At 40.7% G+C, this 23,671-nt stretch overlaps 1 protein-coding gene across 1 annotated transcript; it reads right to left on the bottom strand.

Annotated features, from left to right (window-relative positions):
• Window positions 1–4,020: 4,020 nt before the first annotated feature.
• Window positions 4,021–23,027, bottom strand: slc2a1b (solute carrier family 2 member 1b). Its single transcript, XM_080026413.1, has 10 exons — window positions 22,631–23,027; window positions 14,434–14,529; window positions 9,612–9,772; window positions 9,048–9,288; window positions 8,164–8,326; window positions 7,235–7,422; window positions 6,917–7,021; window positions 6,642–6,743; window positions 6,324–6,527; window positions 4,021–5,646 (listed from the first exon to the last, which is right to left on the bottom strand). The coding sequence occupies exons 1-10, from the start codon at window positions 22,643–22,645 to the stop codon at window positions 5,446–5,448; spliced, it is 1,476 nt and encodes a 491-aa protein (XP_079882539.1). The 5' UTR covers window positions 22,646–23,027; the 3' UTR covers window positions 4,021–5,445.
• Between the last annotated feature and the right edge of the window lie 644 nt (window positions 23,028–23,671).

The following is a 23,671-nucleotide window of genomic DNA, read 5'->3' as shown; positions in this document are numbered from 1 at the left end:
ATCAATCAATATTCATGTATTGACTTTTCTTATTTTCGTCATCAGTTTAAACTTCCTCATCCACAGTTGTGAGTTTGCGGCCTGTGGATTCAGTGGCTTTATTAATTGAACAGAAACTGAATGTATTAAATATCTGCTGTAGATATTGATTTGCAGGCCCTCGTTTCATAATCCACATATCAGTTTGGTCAAAGTTTAAGGATTATTTCCAAAAGTAATGATAGTTTTCATCTATCAATGAGACAGCACATGAGCACAGGATCAGTGAAACAAAGAAGACAATCCAACACAAAGGCTCTGGTGGTAACAACAATTGCACAAATCCGAGGTAATGGTGGACATTTTCTTTTTAATAGAGGTTGGCCAACCTTGTGTTGCAGCTCATCTCTTCCCCTCTAAGGATTTCCATCCCCGCTCTTCCTCCCTACCCCTCGCTGAAAATCAATAATGGCAGGACATGAAGCAATGCCATATATGGCAATGGCAAGCATGCCTTTGAACTGGTTGATCCTATCCATCAAGGAGGGATTAATATGTATAATAACAAGGGAGGGAGATATGGAACCTCACCCGGGCTCTGGCTCTAGAGAAGCGTCTCTGGCCTGTTCTACCCTCGAGCTTCTAGGTGTTTCACTATCTGTCCAGGCCACAAATGCTGAATGCGCCAGGGTCTGATCAAACATATGCAAATGCTTGCAATTGCCCGGGTCTCTCTCCTGTATCTCATTAGTCCATCCATATATATTGCTCCCTGCAACCTTGAGACTTGTTCATAATTCACAGGAACAGAGGAGAATATGTGAAGGTTTTTTGCTCTTTCTGTGAAAGTGCTTTTTTGCGAAGCGTAAAGGTCACACATGACGGATAATTATTACAATAATAACCATTAGTACAACGTTTGCAGGTTTAAGGCTGCTGCACCATAGAGAGAGACACACACACAGAGAGAGCATCAGAAATGAATGTATAATTCAAGATTCTGGTACTGCTGATTTAACAGAGGCCTATGAGAAGGTGCACAGGTGAGGTGGAACTCCTGCCCTTTAAAGACAGTTGGAAGACACAAGTGAAGTAAAGCATTTCTCAGACTATGACAACCCTTATGTCATCTCATCTCGAGGTCATTCAATAACTCTTTTTCCTTTCTCTGACCTCAGGGAGGATATGTATTCTCTTCAGATGTAGTAAAATAAATCCCCTCATCCAGGATCATAGCAATCTTCCCACCCTCACATTTGAACTTTAATTGTTCCTTATCTTATCTGTTGTTTATGTTCATTCTCAATGGGCAATAAGGGAGATAGCACTTTTTGATTTTATTATTGAAGTTTTTTGTTCGGTTTAATTTAGTTTTTGTTGTTGTTGTTGATATTGAGTAGATTACTGGCCAGCCAGTACATGTGTTTACCATGTTTGGCATTAAAGTCGGTCAATTTGTAAATGAGTTGAGTGTTTTGTATGTTGTTTTCCGTTCTGTTTTGTTGACCCCTTTTAGAGCTGAATTTAGTTCATATAAATTTTTCCGGTCTTATTTTTTCCATCTACAAACATGAGCCCTAATGTCTGCCTGCCCATTCCATTTACTGGCTTTTCATACACATCTCTCCATCTTCTAAAGCTAATGAAGATGCCTGGAATCATACATGACAACTTAATGATAAAAAATTAAACACATGATGGCCCATCATCTATATGTACTGTATGTATGTAAGCACTTTGAAGACAGTGAGATGTGTTTGAAAGCTGTTGAGCCCTGGTAAATGGGTCTGTTAGCTTAGGTTATGTTGTTGTTTCACAAGCTATTGTTTGCTATAGGTTAAAAAGAGGTTAAAGCTGTTCTAATAAATGAATGTATATGAACAACAGATGAAATGACTGATGCAATGATGAATGAAGTGCATTGTGAAAGGGGCTGCAGGCTGATGAAAACAGAGTTCGGCATAGTTCAGCACATTGTTTTCTTTTTACATTAAACAACTTCAACTGTTTAGTTTGTTTTGCTGCCCCAGGAGGTCATAGTCAATCGTTTCATCGGTTATAACACTTTGAATTCCACCAAAAACGACAAATTGAAACCCCCAAAACTTGGATCTGTATGCATGATTTATTTTATTCAGCCATTAAACCTCTTCTACAAGTCTGTGGAACCATTCAATACGTCATCCATCACAATTCATATTTCCCCGACTAGAGGTAAATGTTCCATAACCATACACACAGATATTTTACTATTACAAACATTAGAATATGCTCTGTGCACTAAAATATAAACACTACTCAATGTGTCAAATTGAACACAATCCTTAAAAGTCAAAGTCTGAATCAAAAGAATGATAGTATTATTAGGCCACAACATATCTTCAGACATGAAATCCAAACGGAACAGGAGTCCGGAAGCCAAATGCATATAGACGTACAACACTACAGAAATAATCATTACTTTATCTATCAAAAAAAAATTGTTATTACAGTTAAATATTTTATAAATTTGGAGTGGGGGAGGCTGTAGTCAGTTGCATATTTACATCATGTTGCATGTTTAAACCACCAACCTGTGCCATTCAGAGATTCCAAAGGCAACAGGCAACAATAACAATCAAATGCCCAAGTAGAATTTTGAATCAGTGTACATAAAAATACAGTTTTGATATTCAAAATATACGTCAGTTTGTGTGGGTTGCATGATTCTGCTGGTGAGGATATGTGAAGGCCACACAAAGGCACGGAGAGTGAATGTTACAGTGCGTTCCACAGTGGGTGAGCTGACCCACCAAATGACTAAATATACACTATAAAGATATACTATATACACAACAAATAACAACCAATTATGGAATGATTCAAATGGATTTTGACTTTTTTTTTGCCTTTGTTGGATCAAAGTCGCCATTAGACTATGAATATTACCCTATTCATTCACAACTGGCCTGTGTGTGCACACATCTAAATGTGCTCCACACAATACCGTTATAGTTATGAGCAAATTATACAATTCCACACATTTCCATTAAAGAAACCTCAAGTAATCCATCAGCAGTACATCAGTCTCTCTTCAGTAACAAATATTTGAGTAGAAAGAAAAAAAAAAGAACAGCCTCAAAGTGTTTGTTGCTGTGACAAAGAAATATTACTGTGAATAATAAAGTGCTGCTAAAAAGTTATCTTTCCTCAAACAACACATTTATAAAGAAGAAAGTTTCAGCAAGTGATACAGCAGTCATAGACAGGGACTTGTTATGCTAGAGAGAGAGAGAGAGAGAGAGAGAGAGAGACAGACTACATTGTACTGTATGTTTACACCAGCTACAGTGTAGTACACGGCAAAAAAAAAAGAGAGAGAGAGAGAGCAAAAAATACTGCAGAAATCAGTGCACAAGGCGCAAAACAAGCCTCCGAGGACACGTAATGGACATTGTGGAGTGCAAGGAACACTGGAGGCTCAACCAGAGATGGGAGACAAGCACTTTCAGGATAATGAAAACCTTACAAAAGGATGACATTCATTTTGGTCCCCATTATTTCTTTCTTTTTTGAATACATTTTTCTGAAGATGCTTCACGTATGTCACACCGGCACAGCATGCAACATCGCAGCATGCTCCTGGTTGTGTGAGAAGAGCCAGACACCACTTAGACAATTCACCAGACTTCGAAAGCTCCGCAGCTCATCTCTACACAAAAAAAAGTGAAGACCATCAGATGACTGGAGCTTTCAGTCTGGTCGAGGCCGCTCTGACCTCAAACTGCTCCGAAGTGATAAGGCTAAAGGCAGAGGCTTGACTTTGTTTTCGTAGACAGACACTTAAAATCTCAAATGTTTTGGTTTTGTGAGAGCGATTATTTGGATTTGGGGGGCTGCTGATTGTGAGTCCATACTTATCTCATGACATGTTAAAACAGATGGATGATTTATTCATTCTACCTCACTGCCAAGCTCGGCACACTGGTACTGGTCCGTGCAGATACTGTATCTTGCACATATCCGTTGCGAAATTGACTTCATCAAATGCACTGCTAAAAATGAATGGTGAATTAATGTCTTTATATATTATCTGGACACACGGAAAAAAACAGTTTTGTTTTTTAAGACAACAAATCTTATAAAACGTAACATTTTGTCTGACAATAAAAATAGCAACATGTTGTCCATTAGGAGTAAATAAGTAACAAAAGAGTCATACTATGTGGAGTGTTAACATTAAAGGTGAAGTAAGCGGAATGGTCAGTTTAGCTAACTTCCTGTCACTGACTGCAGTTAGCACTCACCTCCCTCGTCCCTACGTCACCACATTAATGCACTGCGGTCTTCAAGCAGCGAGTTATCCAGCATCATCTCAGATTCATAAATCCTATAAAACATGATAAAAACCATCAAAACAGACATTGGGAAGGATTTTTACCTGCTCCGCCATTGTAGGCACATAAACATTCACCCATATGTCGCTCTGCGCGTATACAGGCAGTGAGACGTGCCGGTTTGTAGCGTTCTCTCTTCTTATTGGATATTAGTTGTTGGATCCCAGAAAAGTTTATTTGCCAATTACATGCAGAGCGGGCAACAGAGATCTGAGTTATGAAACGTGCACACTATACAAGTGATCACTGTATGAATATAGAGCGATTTAACACTTATATTAACATAAATATATCGCTTATTTTACCTTTAATATAATAAATCTCATGAAATTAAATTTAAATCCTCACAGGAAGAAACCGACATGTCAGTTTGTGGGCTCAGTAACTCAGAAAGCTATAAATAATGGATTCCTTATCAGTGGAGCATTGGGACCTTTTTTAAGGGCAGTGCGCCATCTGGTGGAGGAGAGACAAAGTGGAGCTGCACAGCATCTACAGTGCTTGAGTCTACAGTGATAACAGCTTTACAGTATGATTGATAAACATAAGTATTTTTTTTTTTGCACAGTGAACAGATCTCTAAATCTACAGTGCTCTTTAACCAAATGATAAAATAAAATAAAACTACTGTGTCGTAACAGGTTAAAAAAAAGAACAGAGCACACGCACACATCAGTAAAATATTCAGTGAAAAAAAAGTTTTGAAAAGGTCGATTGATTGAGGCAGACACTCCATTTTTCCTTCTCTAAAAAATATCTCTATACTATTTAAAAACCTTCCCCATCTATCCTCCACTCCCCCCGTCCACATCCGCCAGGCGACATAGTGCTCATGGAGTTTCTGTTTGTTTCGTGTGACATGAAGAGGGGGGGGCAGCAGAAGACATCATGTTGGAGAGAATCACACAGGCAGGGCTGTTCTGTGTTTTTGGTAACGACGCCCCGAAATGTGGTGACAGTGTGGGAAATTACTCTAACCAATGGATCTGGTCTACTTCTAGTTAGTAGTAGACACTTCTCGTTCCTCCTCGGTCCGAGAAAAGTGTTTGTTGTGAAGTTGTAAAAAGCGAAAGGCCAGCCAGTCGGTCGCTCAGAGCTGAGAGTCGGCTCCCAGGCTGTTGAGCTCCTCCGGCGAGTGCTTCTCTGCTCCGGACGCGGCCGTCTGACGGAAGCCGGCGGCGATCTCGTCAAACGTCCGGCCCTTGGTCTCCGGCACTTTGAAGTAGGTGAAGACGAAGAAGACCAGCAGCAGCACAGTGAAGATGATAAAGACGTAGGGGCCGCACAGCTCCTGTGAAGAGAGAGAGAGATAAAGAGGAGGAGAGACAATACGTTACTGGAGTTCTAACAGGGTTCAAAAAGGGAGGGGGAGGGGGGGTCATCCCTGAAAGTCATCCCGGTCAACTTCTTTATTGCATTATGAGCAAAAACATTTCAAGTATGATACATTCGGGATAGGCACGATGATTCAGACGTGTTATATTATATGCCACAATTAATCTCCATAGTGTAAGAAGTTTGTAAGACTTTATCAAAATGTGAAATAGACTGAACTATGCTTGACCAAAGTGAAACATTTTAAATCCTAAGTGAATGATGGATAGATGTTTATCTGTAGGTTTTTTTTGTGTCTGTGTAGGGATTTCCTTATCGAAATTGAGGGTCTGGGGACAGAGGATGTCTTATTCTGTACATTTGTTATATTGAGCTTTATGAATTCATTTGAATAGAATATTTATTTGGTGGTTTGAATCGAGCTATCTGTCTATGGGGACTATAAAGTGGTATTGAATTAAAGAATTTCCAGGACATCCATCTAAAAAATCTTCTTATAAATTCAATCAAAAGACTTGACACGAAAATTGCGTTCTTCTTTCCTAAAAAATAGCAGACACCATACAATTGGGTAACCTCAAACAAAACAAAGACAAATACTACATCCAAATGTGGTCATTTGTTTCTACTCACCTCTACGTACTGGAAGCCCATTCCCACTATGAAGTTGGCTGTCCAGTTACAGAAACCAGCCACAGCAATGGCTGCAGGCCTCGGTCCCTGCGAAAACAACTCTGCCACGATGAACCAGGGGATGGGACCCGGGCCGATCTCAAAGAACGCCACAAAGGCAAAAATGGCCACGATGCACAGGTATGACATCCACTTGATTTGTTCCTACAAGACCAAGAGACAAGAAGGAGGTTAGACAGGTCTTTACTCCTGGTGGGAATGACATGACAACCACCCATAAGCACGATCACTGCATTTCTACATCGTCTAAAAACCTACCAGCAGAGCCATGGCAACAGTCATCAAGATGGCAGATCCGGCCATTCCCAGCAGCCCCAGCAGGTGCAGAGACCTACGGCCTGCACGTTCTACCACAAACAGCTACAACAACAAAAAAGATAAAACAAGATGAGGAATAAAGCCGGTGTAATAATACACAGCAACAAACGACTTACAACAAATACATACAGTATTTTTTTTAGTTTTTTTTTCTTGGGGGCGGGAGGGTGGGGGGGGGGTCGCTGTATACAGACTAGACTTTATGCCGTACTCACCGACACCACAGTAAAAGCTGTGTTAACTACACCGGCTCCAATGGTGGCATAGATGGGCTGCGCAACTTCGGCTTTCTCAAAGATGCGAGTGGAGTAGTAGAATACCTGCAGAAAAAAGTACAAAAAAAAAACACAAAGATTGAGCTTGAGAGAACAGTATTTCACCTTCTTCGTTACAAGGTTGATGTGTGGTATGTTAAGGATATGTTTGTGTACTACTGATTGTAGCAACTGGGTGCAATACAGCATTTGAACGTGTGGACATACAAAGCATATCAGGGAAAAGCGTTTAAAAGGTCTCAGGGCGGGGACACTCACAGCATTGATGCCAGACAGCTGCTGGGAGAGCTGCATCATGACAGAGATAAAGAGGGGCTGGCGGTAGAGGGGCGAGCGGAACAGCTCCGGGATGGTCACCTTCTTCTCCCTCATCATCTGCCTGCTCTCCTCCTTCATCTCCTGCATGTCTGCGCTCACGTCTGTGGTGCCTCGGAGCTTCTTCAGCGCTGAAATGTGATAAACGGGATAAGGCAGGTCGGTAACTACAGTTCAGACACATTTGATTTCCTTTACCCTCCTGTTTTACCTTTTAAATCAACTTTGATTTACTTTAGACATTTAAGAAGAACCATTAAGAATCTGAGACAACACTTCACATTTCGGAGTTTTATAAAAGAAATGTACCAAATGTTGGTAAAACTATTAGTTAAAAGGTGCAGTGCGTAATAAAGGTTTGTCGTCATCTAGAGTGGAAAAAAAATCTAGATTGCAAAAGAAACTTGTAAAAGAATCAACAACTTCAAGCGATTATACACTAATTAAAACATACCAATACTATATTCAATTTCTACCGAGTATGATGTGAAAAATGCCCATTGCCTTTACACACTGCACCTTTAAAGGTGCTACGAGGAACTTTTAAATATTTCTGAAACAGTCTCATCTTCCTCTGATGATCATAAATTACATGTAAAAGCAAACAATCAGCGCAGAGAATGCTATTTTGATATAGTATTTCTTGATGCCTTTGTCATGGGTACGCTCACCGAGAAACTACTACGCCAGCTTCAGTAAAAACACTTTTGTCCAAAGGGAGTGCAAGAATGAACACAAACGGAAAGTTCCTCGGAGCACCTTTTAAATAACAAATAATTACAAATCACGCAAGGATAGAGCAACTATAATCAAATGCATCCCATTCAAGCTGTGAATGCTGTGGCCTCCTGAGTATGTGTGTGGGGACTCACCAGCCTTGGCCTTGTTTTCCTCGTTCTTGTTGATGAGCAGGTAGCGCGGGCTCTCAGGGCACAGGGGGAACAGGATGCACTGTGCCACAGCCGGGATGAAGGTGAAGCCCAAGAGGAGCGGCCACAACTCACTGTTACCCATGAGCGACTCCAATCCAAACACCTGAAATCAAACCAAGACACCGAGCCATATTGTCATTTCACAGATTATAAAAAAAAAAGGTCACTATCCAAGCAACACTATTAAATAGTTTTTTCATACAGCCTGTTAGGGTCAAATTCAAGCACTTTTCACACACTTTCAAAATAAAAGTTCAACTTTTTTCGGGAAGAACCCGAAGCTTTAAATATATAAAAATCATGATTACTGTATGATTTCATACATTGCCCTTTCAGTAAAATGATAGGGTGCTCATATATATATATATATTGTATGTATATTGACAATCCGGTAAGAAAGCTATTGGATTTGCTATAAAACTTATTCATACAAAATATAATAGGCACTAACATCCCATATAAAGAGGTGTGGAAGCTTTTCAATTCTTCTTCTTTCTTAATTCAAATATCTGTTGGAAATAAAGTAAAAACACATTACCAATCCGAATGAGTGTGCATCATGAGCCAAATAAAGTTTAATTCTGTGTCCACAACCAAGTCAGCATGAAGTTATTGAACATAAAATCTGAATGTTATTGAGGAATAAAAGATTGAAATCAATCTGGTCAATATGAAGAAAAATCCAGCAATATCCCGTAAAGTGTTCAGATGTCAAGTACATTTCAAACCTTGAGAACAAAAGAAATCAAGCATTTTCCAAACTTTCCGGACTATAGGAACCCTGATCAAAATAAAACAAACTTGAACATGAACTGTCCGCCAACCTGTGCCATGAGGATGCCGACCACAATGCCCAGCTGGTGGAGGGTGCCCAGGGCTCCTCGTAGGTTTGTCGGGGAAACCTCACCCACATACATGGGCACAAAGCCTGTGGTAAGGCCAGAGTACAGGCCCACCACAAAACGACCGGCGATCAGCATTTCCCAGGAGCTCGCCATCTTTGAAAAGCCCATCAGAATGGCTGCGATGAAGGCCAGGACGTTGATCATGAGCATTGAGCCCCTCCTGTAGGCAAAAAGAGAACACATTCAATGTAAACATGCATTTATTTTTAAGCATTTTTCCATAGAAACATCTCGTTATTCTTTCCTCTGAATCCAAACATAAACCCTCGGCCATGTGTGTGTTATCGGGGTTTAATGGTTTGTTTTGAATTTTTCAACGGATCTGGATTTCAAATCACTTTTAAAAACATCAATACATTCAAAGTTAGTTGTACGTGTTGTTATCATATTAAAATAAAATGTTTCAGGCCAACAATCACAGCTTAAATGTTTCAAGGCAATGAGACTACTGTCATAGCAACAAGGGTGTCATTTACTTTTTACCTGCCAAAGCGGTTGACAAAGAGTCCCACGGAGAAGGAGCCAAAGATGCCCCCGACAGAGAAGATGGAGACGGCCAAGGACCACAGGGCCACAAGTCCTGTCTTAGAGATGGGCTCCTGGAAGCGCTCGAAATAGGTCTCATTGATGAAGTTCTCTATGACCTGCCACAAGGAAAGCAAAAAAAAAAAAAAGGTAAATGTTTTTTGTTCAAAATAAACAAGACATATTTGTTTCTGTTGGCCAGGACTTCATCATTACAGGAGAGGTGTATCACATCATAATTACCTCATTATAGTCACATAAACAGTCAATTCCCTGTGTTCCAATACCCATACTTCCATACTATTTAGTATGCCAGAAAAGGATTTAGGATGTCCCAAAACATGCATGTCAATTGAAGTTTGCCAAAAATACCTAGATGCCCCACTAACTCCAATAGCATTTAGCAGTATTCGTCTTTATTCTTGACATTTCTCAACAAAATGAAAAAAAAATCTTCCTTATATGATTATTTTCTCTCTCCTGTGCTCCAAAAACTTTCTGTACTTTAGTATGCAGTGTAGTAAAAAGAAAAAGTATGTGATTTGGAATGCAGGGCATGTGTTTTTAATGTTTTCCTCTTGAGCTTGGTTGAGGTAATCACCGTGCTGCCAGCTGATGGCAGCACTGTACAATCATGACCCATTTCCTGGCAACCAGGAAGTTTACCGTCCATGGTTTAGTGTCAAGTTTCTGTTCCCCTCCTCCTGCTCCTGCTCCTCCTCCCTCACCACCCGGACTGTGTTGACAAACACGCCCAGCCAGCCAGTGACGGGGGTTAAGTATCCGAGCCCTGCCTGTGTTTATGTGGGTGTCACGGTGACACCTCCCTTATGATTCAAAAAGAGGTGAACAGCCTGTCCTGTCTGCAACCTCCAATAACTCACACTGCTCATCTCCAGCTCAGTCATGTGCCTCTGCGGTAGTATAACATCGCATATATTTGTTATGAAACACTTGGCAGTTGCAGACCTTGTACCAGAGTTCTTAATGTACTCGAGCTCAACGATAGCTATGTGGAATAAATACTCAGAGTCAGCAGTGTCCCCAGAGACCGGTTATGAATAGTAAGGCTTTCAATTTATTCAAGGTTTTCCCCTGGCGGAGGGATGGATATTGAATGACAGTGTGACACTCTGAAGAACAGGCATGGCAGGCAAATAAACTTGTTTTATCAAGCACCGGTCAATTGAGACTGTCTTCTTTCATACTAGTATAAATAAAAAGTCTGTATTCTTCTCCCTTAGAAACATCTTTAGAGCACATTTTCTCAAAATTACAATTGTTCTCAATATTCAGGGAAAAATTAGTTCATATGTTGTTTACTGTCTGATTTATGGTATGTTTACTTCTTCAAAACATGTCAAAAATGCATTTTTAAGAACTGTGCATAGTTATTTTTGATTTATAAAATGAAAAAAGGCTGTCCCAAAAGCTGTTCTGTACAAACTTTGGACACTAATATGTTATAAAAATTTAATTTAGATTTTAATTTGGACTTATCCAACAACTATATTTTTAGTTTATAAGACATGCAAATTAACAAATAATTTCTGACATAAAAAAAAAAAAGGGGTAAAATAAAAATAATAGCTAAAAGATCCATGATGAAATAAGTTAAAGAATTATACCCTATTCATCTGCAGTGTCTCGCCTTACCACTCGGGTTCTGGTCGTATCCATCCGCTATCAACTCACAAGACCTTGCATAGTGATCTCAAGTGCGTCATCATATACTGTCCTGTACTACTGACCTTCATCCTATCACATCTGACCTTAAAAAAAACTACTTTATTTACAAGAACCCTGGCTGCTCTCTTATATTTTGAGTGCCTCTGTACTTAACTTGAGTGCCTCAATTTTCTGCTACTTAAAACGTTTGCATCACTAGACTTCATGGGGAAAAAAATCCAACTTTTTCATCCACTACACTACATTCATTTCTTTTCAGATTAAGTCATTTCTTGAATGGCTGATCATGAGAAGCCACATACTGATTTGGGGTCCCCTCCTTTGGCCTCACTCTGAATAAACCCTGCAGTCCACGCAGCCAGCTGGCTCTAACCACACAATGAAACAAGCTGTGTATTCATACTGTCAGGCTGTCAGCATATGTTGTGAGAGCTGGATGCTGGCCAGGATGTCAAGGTGAGCACTGTGTTCACCACGCACAAGGAGAAAATGTAATAATTAGTACAAGAAATTGTGAAATAATGTCTCACTTCAATATTTAGTTGTCTTGTTTTCTGGGCAGTTTCCACTGTTTGAAAACAGGTTCATGAATGTTAAGTAACTAGCATGCAGGAAGTGTTCCATATATGTTTTACAGGAGGAGCTTAAAGAAAACCAACTTCAATCAATGAAAAATCTATCTCAGAAAAGGGAAGAGGCCTTGAGCCTATAGAACTTCTTCAACGGTGGGAATATGAAGGTGTATTGAACTCCGAGATCCTATGTAGTAAATGTGCAAACATTTTTGAAATCGGTTCATCCTAGCCTAAGAAAAGGCAGAAAGAGTGTTTTATGGTCTCACTGTCTAACCCTACATTTGACGTGATGTCACACACTAGTGTGACATCACACTAGGAAAAATGTAGGGCTAGGATTAACAGGACAGCTGGGCCAAGGGAAGACTGAGGAAAGACTGAGGGAATAAAAACCTCATTCATTATATTATAATAGCAATTTTATAATGAAAGAACGCCGGTTCCGTATGGGTAAAGTATTCCTCTAAGCACTAAATAAGTCTCCAAAATAAAACTAACAAACAAAACGCGCCTCGATTACATTTCCAAATAAGGATGTTATTTGCCTTGTGGAGCAGGCAGACGTGCAGCGGGGGAGGAGACGATAGAAAGGAGCTGCAGCTCGGCCCTCCAAAGAGTCTATCTAATCGGAGAAGCTCTAACACGATGCAAGGCCTACGTCACAGGCAGCACCAATATCACTGCTAACCTTTATCACACGCCAGTGCCCAGAGGGGAGAGGTGCTGCTGATAATATGCAGAGCTCCTGCTACTGTATATAAAAAGTTGTACTAAAACTATAGCCTCAAAAGGGGTCATTATCTAATCAATGATTTAGAACCTGCCTTACTGTTTCCCTGCACACACTTGAACTGTGTGCACGTGACGTTCCTCAGACCTCTGTGTGTTTGTGTGAGACCTAGGCTGGCCATTGGGAAGGGGGATAAAAGAGCCGAGAGGGCATGTTCACACTAGCCCAGTGTGCAACAGACCACTTATTCAGCGGCTCCCACTCAATGTTCAGCCACTCACAAGGTGATCGGTGGCTCCTGAGCTGAGCTCCATGAAGCTGAAAAACATGTGCTGTTTGTTCCTGGAGGATGCAACTCTGTGCTACACTAACCACAGAATGAATTATAAGTAGGTCTTGATTGTGTGATTATTAGCAGGTAACGATGAATGTGTCATATGTGAGGATTTGCCGCTTAACTTTACATCATAGTAAACTGAATATCTCAGAGCTTTGGACACATCGAAACATCTGGCAATGTGATTGACCTTTCCAGATAATATATTGATTACTAGTACAGATCATTACTGCCAGATTGATTGATGATTGCAGTCGCAGGCAGCCTGTGCTCTTTCATATTAATAACTAGTAAGACATTTCTAATATTGAGGTCAGTTACTACTGGTGTGCAGTGCACAATCCATGACGATTGCATCAGTGCAAATGTCTCAAGGCATACAATTCCTTCTTTAACACTGCTGCCAATGTCACCCTCACATTATGACTCGGGGAAAATTAAAGAGCCTGTGTCTTTGCCCAGACTTTCTTCTCTGTCTATTTCATGTGTATTTCAACCTTATAACCTTTTTCCTTTTTTTCCTTTAGAGAATACAATAAGGGAATGTCTTTTTTCTTTCAGACACAAAATGAAGAGAGCTGCTCTCATTAACAAATCATCCTTCACATCAAAGTCCAGGCTATAGCTTTGACAGTGTGATGACAGTGGACGAGCAGTTCAGATGAAAATGAGGCTGCCCTCACCACATACAGCTGTGACTGTGGAGCACTGTGACAGACAGTGGAGCACTGTGACAGACAGTCAGTCCGCGACACACAGAGGATACTAGCCAAATCAATACAAAGAGGAGGCAGAGCTCAGGCCTGTCTGCAGTGGTGGCGACACACCTGTGACCTGTGAACAGACAGCTGTATGTAGCCACAGGGCGTGTTCAGACCAAACTCAGCATGACTAGTTATTTACACCCGATGCATAATAGACTTTCTCCAGGAAATGAGTTTCTTCGTGTGTACCTGTCTGTTAATAAAACCTACTGGGGATTTAGTCCGGCATGAAAAACATCTTTTCTATTAACTTTGCATTGTCTCGGGGGAGGGAGGGTTAAGTGACTTGTCTACCTACCCTCCTTTCATTTCCTCTTGAATGTCCATGTCTAGCATTTCCCAGCCTGCTGTCGGTCAGCAGATGTCCATTTTTGGGCATGGGCACACTCTATTAAACAGGAATCACTCTATCTGTGTCTGTTAATACAGATGTCCTTGTACTTGATAGGCCTGAATGCAGCTATTATTATCTCATCCCCTTAACCCAACACCCCCTTCCACCTTCAGTTAGTGAAATACCACTAGCACAAGGGCTAGAGTTGGAAAGGATAACTCTCTACTGCATGAATGATGGCGTATATTTACTGCAAACCAAGTAATATTGCATCTCTGCGGGCTGAAACTGCTAGCTGGACCTGCATGAAGATCTTATTTGAGCAACATGTTTGGGGACACATTAACTCACCTTTTGAGGGGCATTGATGACACCGGTGTTGTAGCCAAACTGCAGGGAGCCAATCACAGCTGCCCCAACGCTCATCAACAACGGGAAGGTTATTTGCTGCAAGACAGTAGAGAAAAGAGGTGTTCATGTCAGTGAAGGGACCGGTTGGACCAGTTATTCAACAGTGGATAAATGCATTCATTTATACAAGAGCTGGGATGAGTGCAAATAGTACAATTATCAGTTGTGTCATCTTTCAGGTTGGACGCTTAGTTTTTACTGAATTGGAAGCTCCTGCACACATCGGTTCACACAATTGACAAAGCGTTAGCTATCTTTGGGATATCACTTTTTTAACTCAGCGAATATCTGACATTACGAAATGTTCAGTTTGGTCAGCCTCATATTTCCTCCTCACCGTAAGATAATGACAAGTAAAATGAATACACTGTTACAAAAATATCCTGATACATCTTGAAGATGATTGATCACAACACATTATGCAACACTGTGGCATGTGGCTGCCCAATGGAAAAGGGTTTATTTTAAGACAAACTGGAAAGAAAATAAATGAATCTTAACAATCTTCTTCCCAGACGTATGTTGATTTTCTGTGGTTGACTTTGGCTGAACAAAGGCCAGGTTCACATCAGAGCAGCAGAGTTATCCACATAACTGAATAAATCTACCTCTCTTGGTACAGGTCCATGACAGACCCAGGTTTAATAAGTCATTGTCTGGGTTCCCGTTCTGGTTATTACACAGTTCACTTGTTGCTTGATCTCAGTAGAGCCCAGTGGATCAGCAGAGATTTTCCTCATACCAAAAAGTTAATAAACCAGACGAGAGTATGTCGCTGTCCTTTGCTCCTCAGACAACAACAGCCTCAAGCTACGACTTCTTCCAAAATCTGCTCTCACTTCTATGAACTGTACCTCTAGAAAGAGTCTTTCAGTGAGGAAGAAGAACCTATCGAAAAAACAAACTGAAAACCCCAGGAAAATATGTTTTTACAATTTGTCATAGTAATCACATTTATACACATTTACAGAAATACAGCAGATGAGTTGCTTATTAATTCCATTTTTCACATCTCACCATGAGTCGACATGTCTGAATTAATAATGATTTATGGTCCTGTGATTAATACTAATCCTTTACAAAAGTGATTCACACCAGATAAGTTCCTGTTTTTTGGTATCCAAATGCAGGTGTGTCTTTAGCCACACCTGAGTGCCTCCAAAAAACACTCACTCTTTTTTTTCTCCTGATAAGTTCTTGAGCTTCTAAACTAAAACGTATAAAACTTGCTGCTTTTGGTGTTGGGCAAGGGCATAAACAATGAGTTCAACCTCAGTGAGCAACCTCACTAAAAAAGAAAGCATCCTGCTGCATTTTTAAAAAAATGCTATGAGAGCGGGGGACCAACGGCAGTTAAATTGCATATCCTAAAACCAAAACAATCTGTTGAAAGTCATAAGTCTCCGATGGAATATCACTACAAATCCCCCCCCCCCAAGGTTTCATAAAAAGGATTGTTACATGTGTCCTCTTTAATAACACCAAAGTGCTGCAGGCTACGTCTAAAGTAGCAGTATTCCCCTCCCCTGCACGATGCAGAGGGAGGGGAGCTGGAAGGGGGAAAAAGGGTCCGTGTGTTTGTGGAGGCACTCCGGCGTGTTCAGCGTGGCTCAAGAAGACCCTCAAAGACACGCCTACATTTCTACAGCCAATAGGAAGTATCGTTACATGGGTCATCAAGTCCATGATGGGACTGTTCAGGCACGGAATATATACACAATGCACCATCACTTCTTAAAGGAGCCACGGTGTCGGTGTGCAGACCAACAAGAACTGATGTCATTCTGTTAAGCCACAGCTCCAGCACTGATCAGAAATTAGCAATAAACAGCGCAAGGTTTCAGTGAACTAACAGCTGCTTTTTTTTTTTTTTATAATAAACAGATAAATTCTCCCCCTGGAAAAAAACAACATGACTGGAAAGTTAAATGTTTGAGTCTTGAACTCCCACAACCCCCCCGCTCCCCCCCACACACACACACACACCCCCCCCCAGGGAATATCTGAAACTATTTGCAAGGAACTCGCTTGAATGTAGATGTTTGAATCCAGCTGCAAATGGTGGTCATAAGTGGGTATGGCAGTGAAATCAAACACTCCTCTGTGACCTTTAACCTACATACAGGGAGACCTCCCCTCAGCCTGGCCTCAGTCTAAACATTCTGAGTATGCTAATGCACTTTAGCCAAACATAATCACAATTTTAGGGCAATTGCTTGAACATTTTTTTTAAAAATTGTGATAAAGATGTATTTAAAACTGGAGGAAGTCCAAAACACAAATATTAACTCTCACAAATAGCCACACTTCCCCTGCTCCTCTCTCACCTGTCTAAGTACTAAGGTAGGTGAGTTTGATTCAGTTCCTCGTAAACAGACACCAGAGGCAGCAACATAATACGTGACTTCCTCACTGGGGAAACTGGCAGGTCACACCCAATAAAGCTATTTCATGATAATCACTGGTGACCATCCCTCTTGATATGTGTGGCTCTCTACCTTTAGTTATCTCCCAGGCAAGTTTCACTCAGCTGCTGCTCTCAGTTTTGTTTTCTTGTCGAAATTGAGTTTTTCTTTGTTTGCGTACACATGATGGCTAAGCTAGCCATTCACAAGGGGGCTGGCATAACACTGTGTACCACGCTAATCTACACATAGCTTTAAATCTGATTAGTTAAGGCCTCTGAGGTAACAAGGAAAGTTGGTTCAGAAAGTTTGAGTTTTATAATACTGTCAATAACAAGGGCAAGCCGAATATAACAGTCGGGGAATTCAGCCTCAGTCTCGGGGACTGGCAAAAGGCTGTTTAATATTGTAGACAAAATTCAGCTGCCAAAACCACACATTTTCTAACCTGCCCCTGAAAACCAACTTCTCTCCTTCCAAAACTGATTCAAATCACAGGGAGGCTGCTGGTGCATTTTTCCAAACTTAATATGTCTGAATGTCATGTGAGAAAAATAGAATGTTAGGCCTTCTCTCCTCCCGTGTTTAATTCACTTGCTCCCTTGAGCTGATCCACATCCATGCAAATGTCATCTTTGCATGTGCAAAGTCAAATATGATGTGGCGGCGGGGCAGCAAGTACATTTCTGTCTGTCTAGTCATTGATGCAGTACACAGATAACACTTCCACTGAAATTCGCTTTGGTTACCTCACCAAATATCCTCATATTTGGTAAACACTGACAGCAGCCTAGGACAAAAAGAGATGATCAATCAAGCGTATGATACAGGTAAATTAGCTAAATGCTAAACATTAGCTGAAGAAAAAACGTTCATTCTCTACCACGTTATTGCTTTTTTTGTGACAAATAGACATCAGAATAACAGCTAATCTAAACCTTAATTTTTATTATTTATGCCATGACCAAGCCTCTTCCAAACCTCTTTTTTACATAGAGTGATCTATGGAATTATCCTTTATTCTTTCTCACCGTCACTGTCCCTAAAGGTTTTTTTTTCGTCCAGTAAAATCTACTAATCTACTAATGCTTTAACGCACACAGAAAGAGAGAGAGAGAGAGAGAGAGAGAGAGAGAGAGAGAGAGAGAGAGAGAGAGAGAGAGCCAAACCAGGAAATAGTCATTTAAGCTTCGATAAGCAAACACAGCTGACGGGGGCGCGTTCAATTCTCGAAAACATGAGGATGTTGTGGTATACACCTCATCAGTAATAAACAAATACTCAGTAATGCTCTTCTTTATTTCAACCAACAGTCTTTTTTTTCTGTTTAGCAAATGCTTCTTTGTTCTATATCCGTTCCTGAGAGCCGCAGAGGGGAGTGTTTTTAAATGTTACCATACTTAGTTAGTGACTCATTGCAGCCAGCCGGACTCACACATAGGGCTTCCTCGGAATCAGGTTGAACTGTTTAATCATTTGAAAGAAAATAAAAAAATTGAAGAAGAGTGTGTAATGCGGCTCCTTTCATTTCCTCTATACGCTACATTCATGGCGATGGCCTACGCTGCTGCCATCACGTACCCACCACACGTCACCTCCCAAGTTTCAGCTTACACAGCCGTGGGGAATCCAATATGTGGGCCGTCCTCACCTCCACTCCTCTGAGCTGCACTTGTGTCTAAAAAGCCTCCTCATCCTGAACCGTTCTGCGGGAGACTGTCTCTCTGAATAGTTTTGTTTAGTGTTTGTTTTGAGTGTTTTTGCTGTACCAAAGGTGGACCACAGCAGCTCAGACATGTAGGACATTGCCTCACACCTTATTTATCCTAGGCCCTATATGCATGCTGTGTAGTATATGTTTTTAAAAATAGTTATGTTTTACCACTTACTTTTCTATTTTTGCTCGCCTTCTGGTTGCTCTGTAAATAGAAATTGTGCTTACTTTACTCACAAATAGTTGCCTTAGTCCTGTTATTGTTGCTCTTGTATGTCTATTTGTTACTTGTGAGGTCAGTGATGTGTACCTAGACACTTTGGGTAATGTGTTTCTGTGATAAGATATCTACCTCTGTAAGTTTAGACTTCCGATTCAATGTATTTGAGTGCAGCTGAAGCATTCCTCTAACTCTAAGGGGGACCAAAACTTGATCACAACAGTTACTGAAGGTAATAATGTCAAAGGGTTTCGCACATTTTCAGTATTAATCACACTTTATGTTCCCTGTAATTTTCTGAGTTTCCTGGTACATCTGGTTATTAATAACCTTTATTTAAACATTGTAAAACAATGAGAAACAACTTCTGCATGCTTGGCCTGTGAAGCGTGCTTACAGCCTTAGAGAGATCGTCATTTTAAACGGTTATGTTTCTGTATACATCAGTAGTATTTGTTTGTGCTGCTGCATATACTATAGTGGAAAGGGTTTGAATGCCTTATCTGTCAGGGCCAGTCTAACTCGTTATAGTGAGATAAGATAAAGATGTATTTGCAGTTAGACTCTATGTTTGGGAACGTTTGGGCAAGGCTAATACTAACAATAGGACTATTATATGAGAGGATTTATTTTCATAAGGGCTGCATTCACCGTCTTTTGCTTTCAAGAATGTTTTGATGCCTCAAGAATGCAAATATTTCTAAGGCCTTTAGACAACCAAAAAGTGTATTGTTCCATTAAGTATATTCCCTATCGTAGTAAGTCTCACAAAGCTTGCATTTAAGAAGCCTAAATAATTCAGCAATTCTATTTTCAGATGCTGCCTGTAACTAACTATTTAGCTTAGGTCATATTGTGAGGCACCAGCCTAAGAACACACATCACACATTACAAACTGATTGGGCAGTCAATGAGAAGGAATTGATATTTGAGACAGCATTATGTTAAAAACCTGTGTCAGTTCTGATTTATCAAACTGAGCTAATTTAATTTTGATCGTGAGGTCAGAATAAGCCCACATATTTACATCTGGGCCAAGCAGCGCCTGCATGTGCACTAAGCCATACATTTTCTCAAGACCTGTGAATTAAATATGAGCTTTCGCCTGCTTGTTTGTCTCAATTAAAACCCTCCTAGATCCCCCTAATCCCGATTTTTGCAGCAAAGCCTCATTAAGCCTTATTACGCCATAGCTGACAGTTACAGTATGAGACACACTGAAGGGAGCTAGTCATGCAGATGAAAGTAAATCTACTGGACTGTCTTAAGGAAAGCAGGAGTTGGCAGGTGAATAAAAGGCAGTGGATGGAGAGGAATTAAAACCTGTGCAATTAATTCTGTACAATGTGAGGCCGGTTGTTGGCCCCAAACCCCCAATCAAAATACCTGTGCTGTCAAGTATGTGAAGGATACAATGTTTAGTAGTGGCTGGTTCGTTCAAAACAGAACAGGTCAACTGTATGCTTGACCCCAATTACCATTGGAAAATAAAAAAGGCCGAGATGGAGTGTACAGGCCAGAACAAAGCTTACTGTTGAGAATGAAGCTCTTAGATGGCAAACAACTCACAGCTTGACGTCATTAACGTGGTATGTTTTGATGGAAACGCTGCGGGATTAGGGCTCATAACTGCGTCATAATAACACTGCACTGAAAGAATGAGATTTAACAGAGTGAAAATTAACTGAAATTAAGCTGAATAATGAAATGAGCTTGTGCTGATTTGTGCATCTACCTGTAACAAATGCACAGGCCATAAAACAGGGCCAAGCCCAACAAGACAACTCGTTACCGAGAACGGTAGTTGCCTAAGTAGGTTGTTTTTATTATAAGCACTGAAGCATCGCACTTCTCTGAATCTGTGTTACTTCTCTGCAAATAGAACCACACACAGTTCTACCACTTCCTACACTGTCTTTAACCTTTACCGTGCCCTCTAACCAGTCGCTCAAGTGTCCGCGTGCTTCATCTGCACATAACTTGGCATAACACTAAGTACATGCCAGGTATGAAAATCCTGACCACGAGACGTTAATCAGCTCATGCTAAACTACTGTTTAACTACGGACCAACATGCAAAAACAATTCTACACAACACAACTAAACAACGAAAGAAGGAGAGAGGCAAACAGCCTGGGAAGCAAAGGGTCAAGGCTTTAACGCCGCAGGGTTGGCAACTGCCTATTCCCTTGGTAGACTCTCACTCTCTCTGGAAATCTGCTGTGTCTGTGTCACAGTGGAAACTGGGAACACAGAGAACCATTTCCCATCACGTCCACAGCGAACCTGTCCAGCTGTTGGTCCACGATCGGACAGTGTGCGTGGTGAACAAAAAAAAACTGAACAAAAAAACGACAGCTAGGGAAACATTTTCTAACCAGCATGTCAGACTGGGCTGCCCTGTGCCGTTCCACTGGGTTTAACTGGTCTGACATCGCTCAAGGAAAACTGAGGGAGCATTTTAGGCGTACGTGCTTCACTTTGCAAGCATGTCTGTGTCTGTAACAGGGACCATAAGCCGCACCAGGACAGAGACGGCAACATAACACATAAGTCATGTTTACTCTCTGAACAATGCGCATCACAATCTATCACTAACAATGTAAAAGCATGATGCCTTGCTTGACCATCACAACAATATAGATGAGCTGTAGTGATAGATTAGATCAGGAATGCCTAGTTTGATTGCTCTGGCCGAATAATGTTGGATTGTTTACAAAAACGTATCTTGACTTGACAGCTATCACTCATTTGTAAATTAGATTGGTGATTCTGTAAGATAACATATGAGTTTATACAATACAATGCATTGTTACTGATAAATCTCTCAACACTACATTTTTTCAGTTCACCTTCTCCACCAACTACAACTTGCTTCCTTCAGGAATAATAGGCCTATACTGAGCTGAAACGATTATATAATTTATCGATTAGATGATTGAGAGAAAAAGTAAAAAATTAGACAAACATAACATGGCGTTATCTTCTTAATGTGTAAGTGTGCAGCATGTCTTTGTCTTACAGTGTAATAAACGGTATAACGTGTGGATCACTTATGTAGGCCTACTTTTAAGGCAGATACGCATTTGAAACATTCACTTATAAAGTAGTGTGGAGACGTAAATCTATTGATACTTTTACACGAAAAAATGGCTGTTTAGTTCTTCTTCTTCTGTTATAAAAAATACTCTCTTATAATAGCTCCTGTCAAACTTTTGTCACGTAGGCGTTTTTCACAGGAACAGAGCATGTCAACCACAGTCAGTGATACAGTTCAGCATCACCAAACCTACGAAGGCAGCACACAAACACGGCGCGAGACCATGACAGAGCGTTTCATTCCATGCCTAGTGTGACGTAAAAAAAAAATACGGAAGAAAAGTAAATAATAATCAATAAAAATGTAAATTGAACAGTCAAAACTATTACCTTTAGATTTGTATCCGGTTATAACGGATAAATAATGTATATGACGTAACTTAAGGTTACTATTATGTGCAGACACGTTTTGGACTATTAAATAGCATAATCAGGCTCCAAAGAGGTAGCCTACTGGGACTCAACCAGAAACGTTGTAAGTCACTACGACAACAATAATAGTAGGCTAGCTGCATCATCGCAGCCGCCTCTCCGTCATGGTACATGTGGAAGTCGCCTACCGCATGGGCTACAAACGCTGAACTCGCTGAACCCATCGGCTGAGACTCACTGACAGCAAGAAGAAAACAGGTCTGACAGTATTTTTTTAAGGACTCGGTGTTGTGAAATGTGTCGTAGACACGGAAATGAATAGCCTACCTTTCCCGTGTCCATGGCTGCACCGTGAAGGTTTACTCTTTGTTCTTGTGTCTTTGTTTGCTTCTTCTATCAAAGGCAGCTGATGGCGATGGAAAAACTTCCTCGGGGTCCCCCGGTGGTTTCGCTCAGATAGCAGTCATCTTGAAAGTGTTGCTCCGTTGAAAGAGTCTCAAACTTCGGTTTCTTTGGAAGAGAATGGCTTCAGAAATAAATAAATATATTGTCTTCCTTTTTAAAAGCCCGGCCGCTAAGAGTAGGCGATCGGTGCTGTTTTTCTTTCCCGCGTTGTTTTTATGTTAGAGCTCCATCAGCTTTAGTTTCACAACTTAGTTCGTGGACGTTTAAACTCTTCCAGGTTGACGATGTTGTTAAGCTGCTGAGAAGTACCGCCCGTTCAGCGAGTAGGCTCTTTGGGGACGTGAGCCGGTTTACGTTTAATATATTCGAGCTGACGCAATTTTAGTGGGGTGTGTCCGCCGCGCTGGAGGCCCATCCTCCTCGACAGCCAATGGAAGAGCACAAAGGGTTTTACTACATGAAGGAGACAGGAGAGGCAAGGCAATAATGCAGCCATGATAAAGGAAGGCAAGTATTCACATACTTTACATTAGATTAGTAAAATAAGAACAGGCTTAAAACAGTCTACACTTTACAATTAGAGGTCCTGCAAAACAACCCTTACCTAAATAGATGTGGAGTAGCTACGGGAGGCCAGGGACGGTTGTAACAAGGGAAGGTTGTAACAACTTGGATTTCTCAAAATATAACCAAGCTACAGTGATGAAAATAACTCCCTGCTCAGTTGCACTTTCTTCCTGCTATCAAAAAAGGAGACAAATATGAAACTCACAGAGACATTTAGCAAACGTTTTTTTTAGGTAAAATGTTGATTTTTATTTTTTATTATATTGTCCCGATATCAAATCTCTATAAATACAAACAAGTTGTTTGTATCACTATCTCGTTAGCTAAAAACCAAAATGTCTAACATTTGTAAAACTAGCAGCTAAGCTTCACAAGAGATGAAAATATAAAAAGTGG

This window comes from Ammodytes marinus (genome assembly GCF_949987685.1).
Source record: "Ammodytes marinus genome assembly, chromosome: 4".
Lineage (NCBI taxonomy): Eukaryota > Metazoa > Chordata > Actinopteri > Uranoscopiformes > Ammodytidae > Ammodytes > Ammodytes marinus.
The sequence above is the reverse complement of the archived record's forward strand: the minus strand, read 5'-3'. Positions and strand labels throughout refer to the sequence as shown.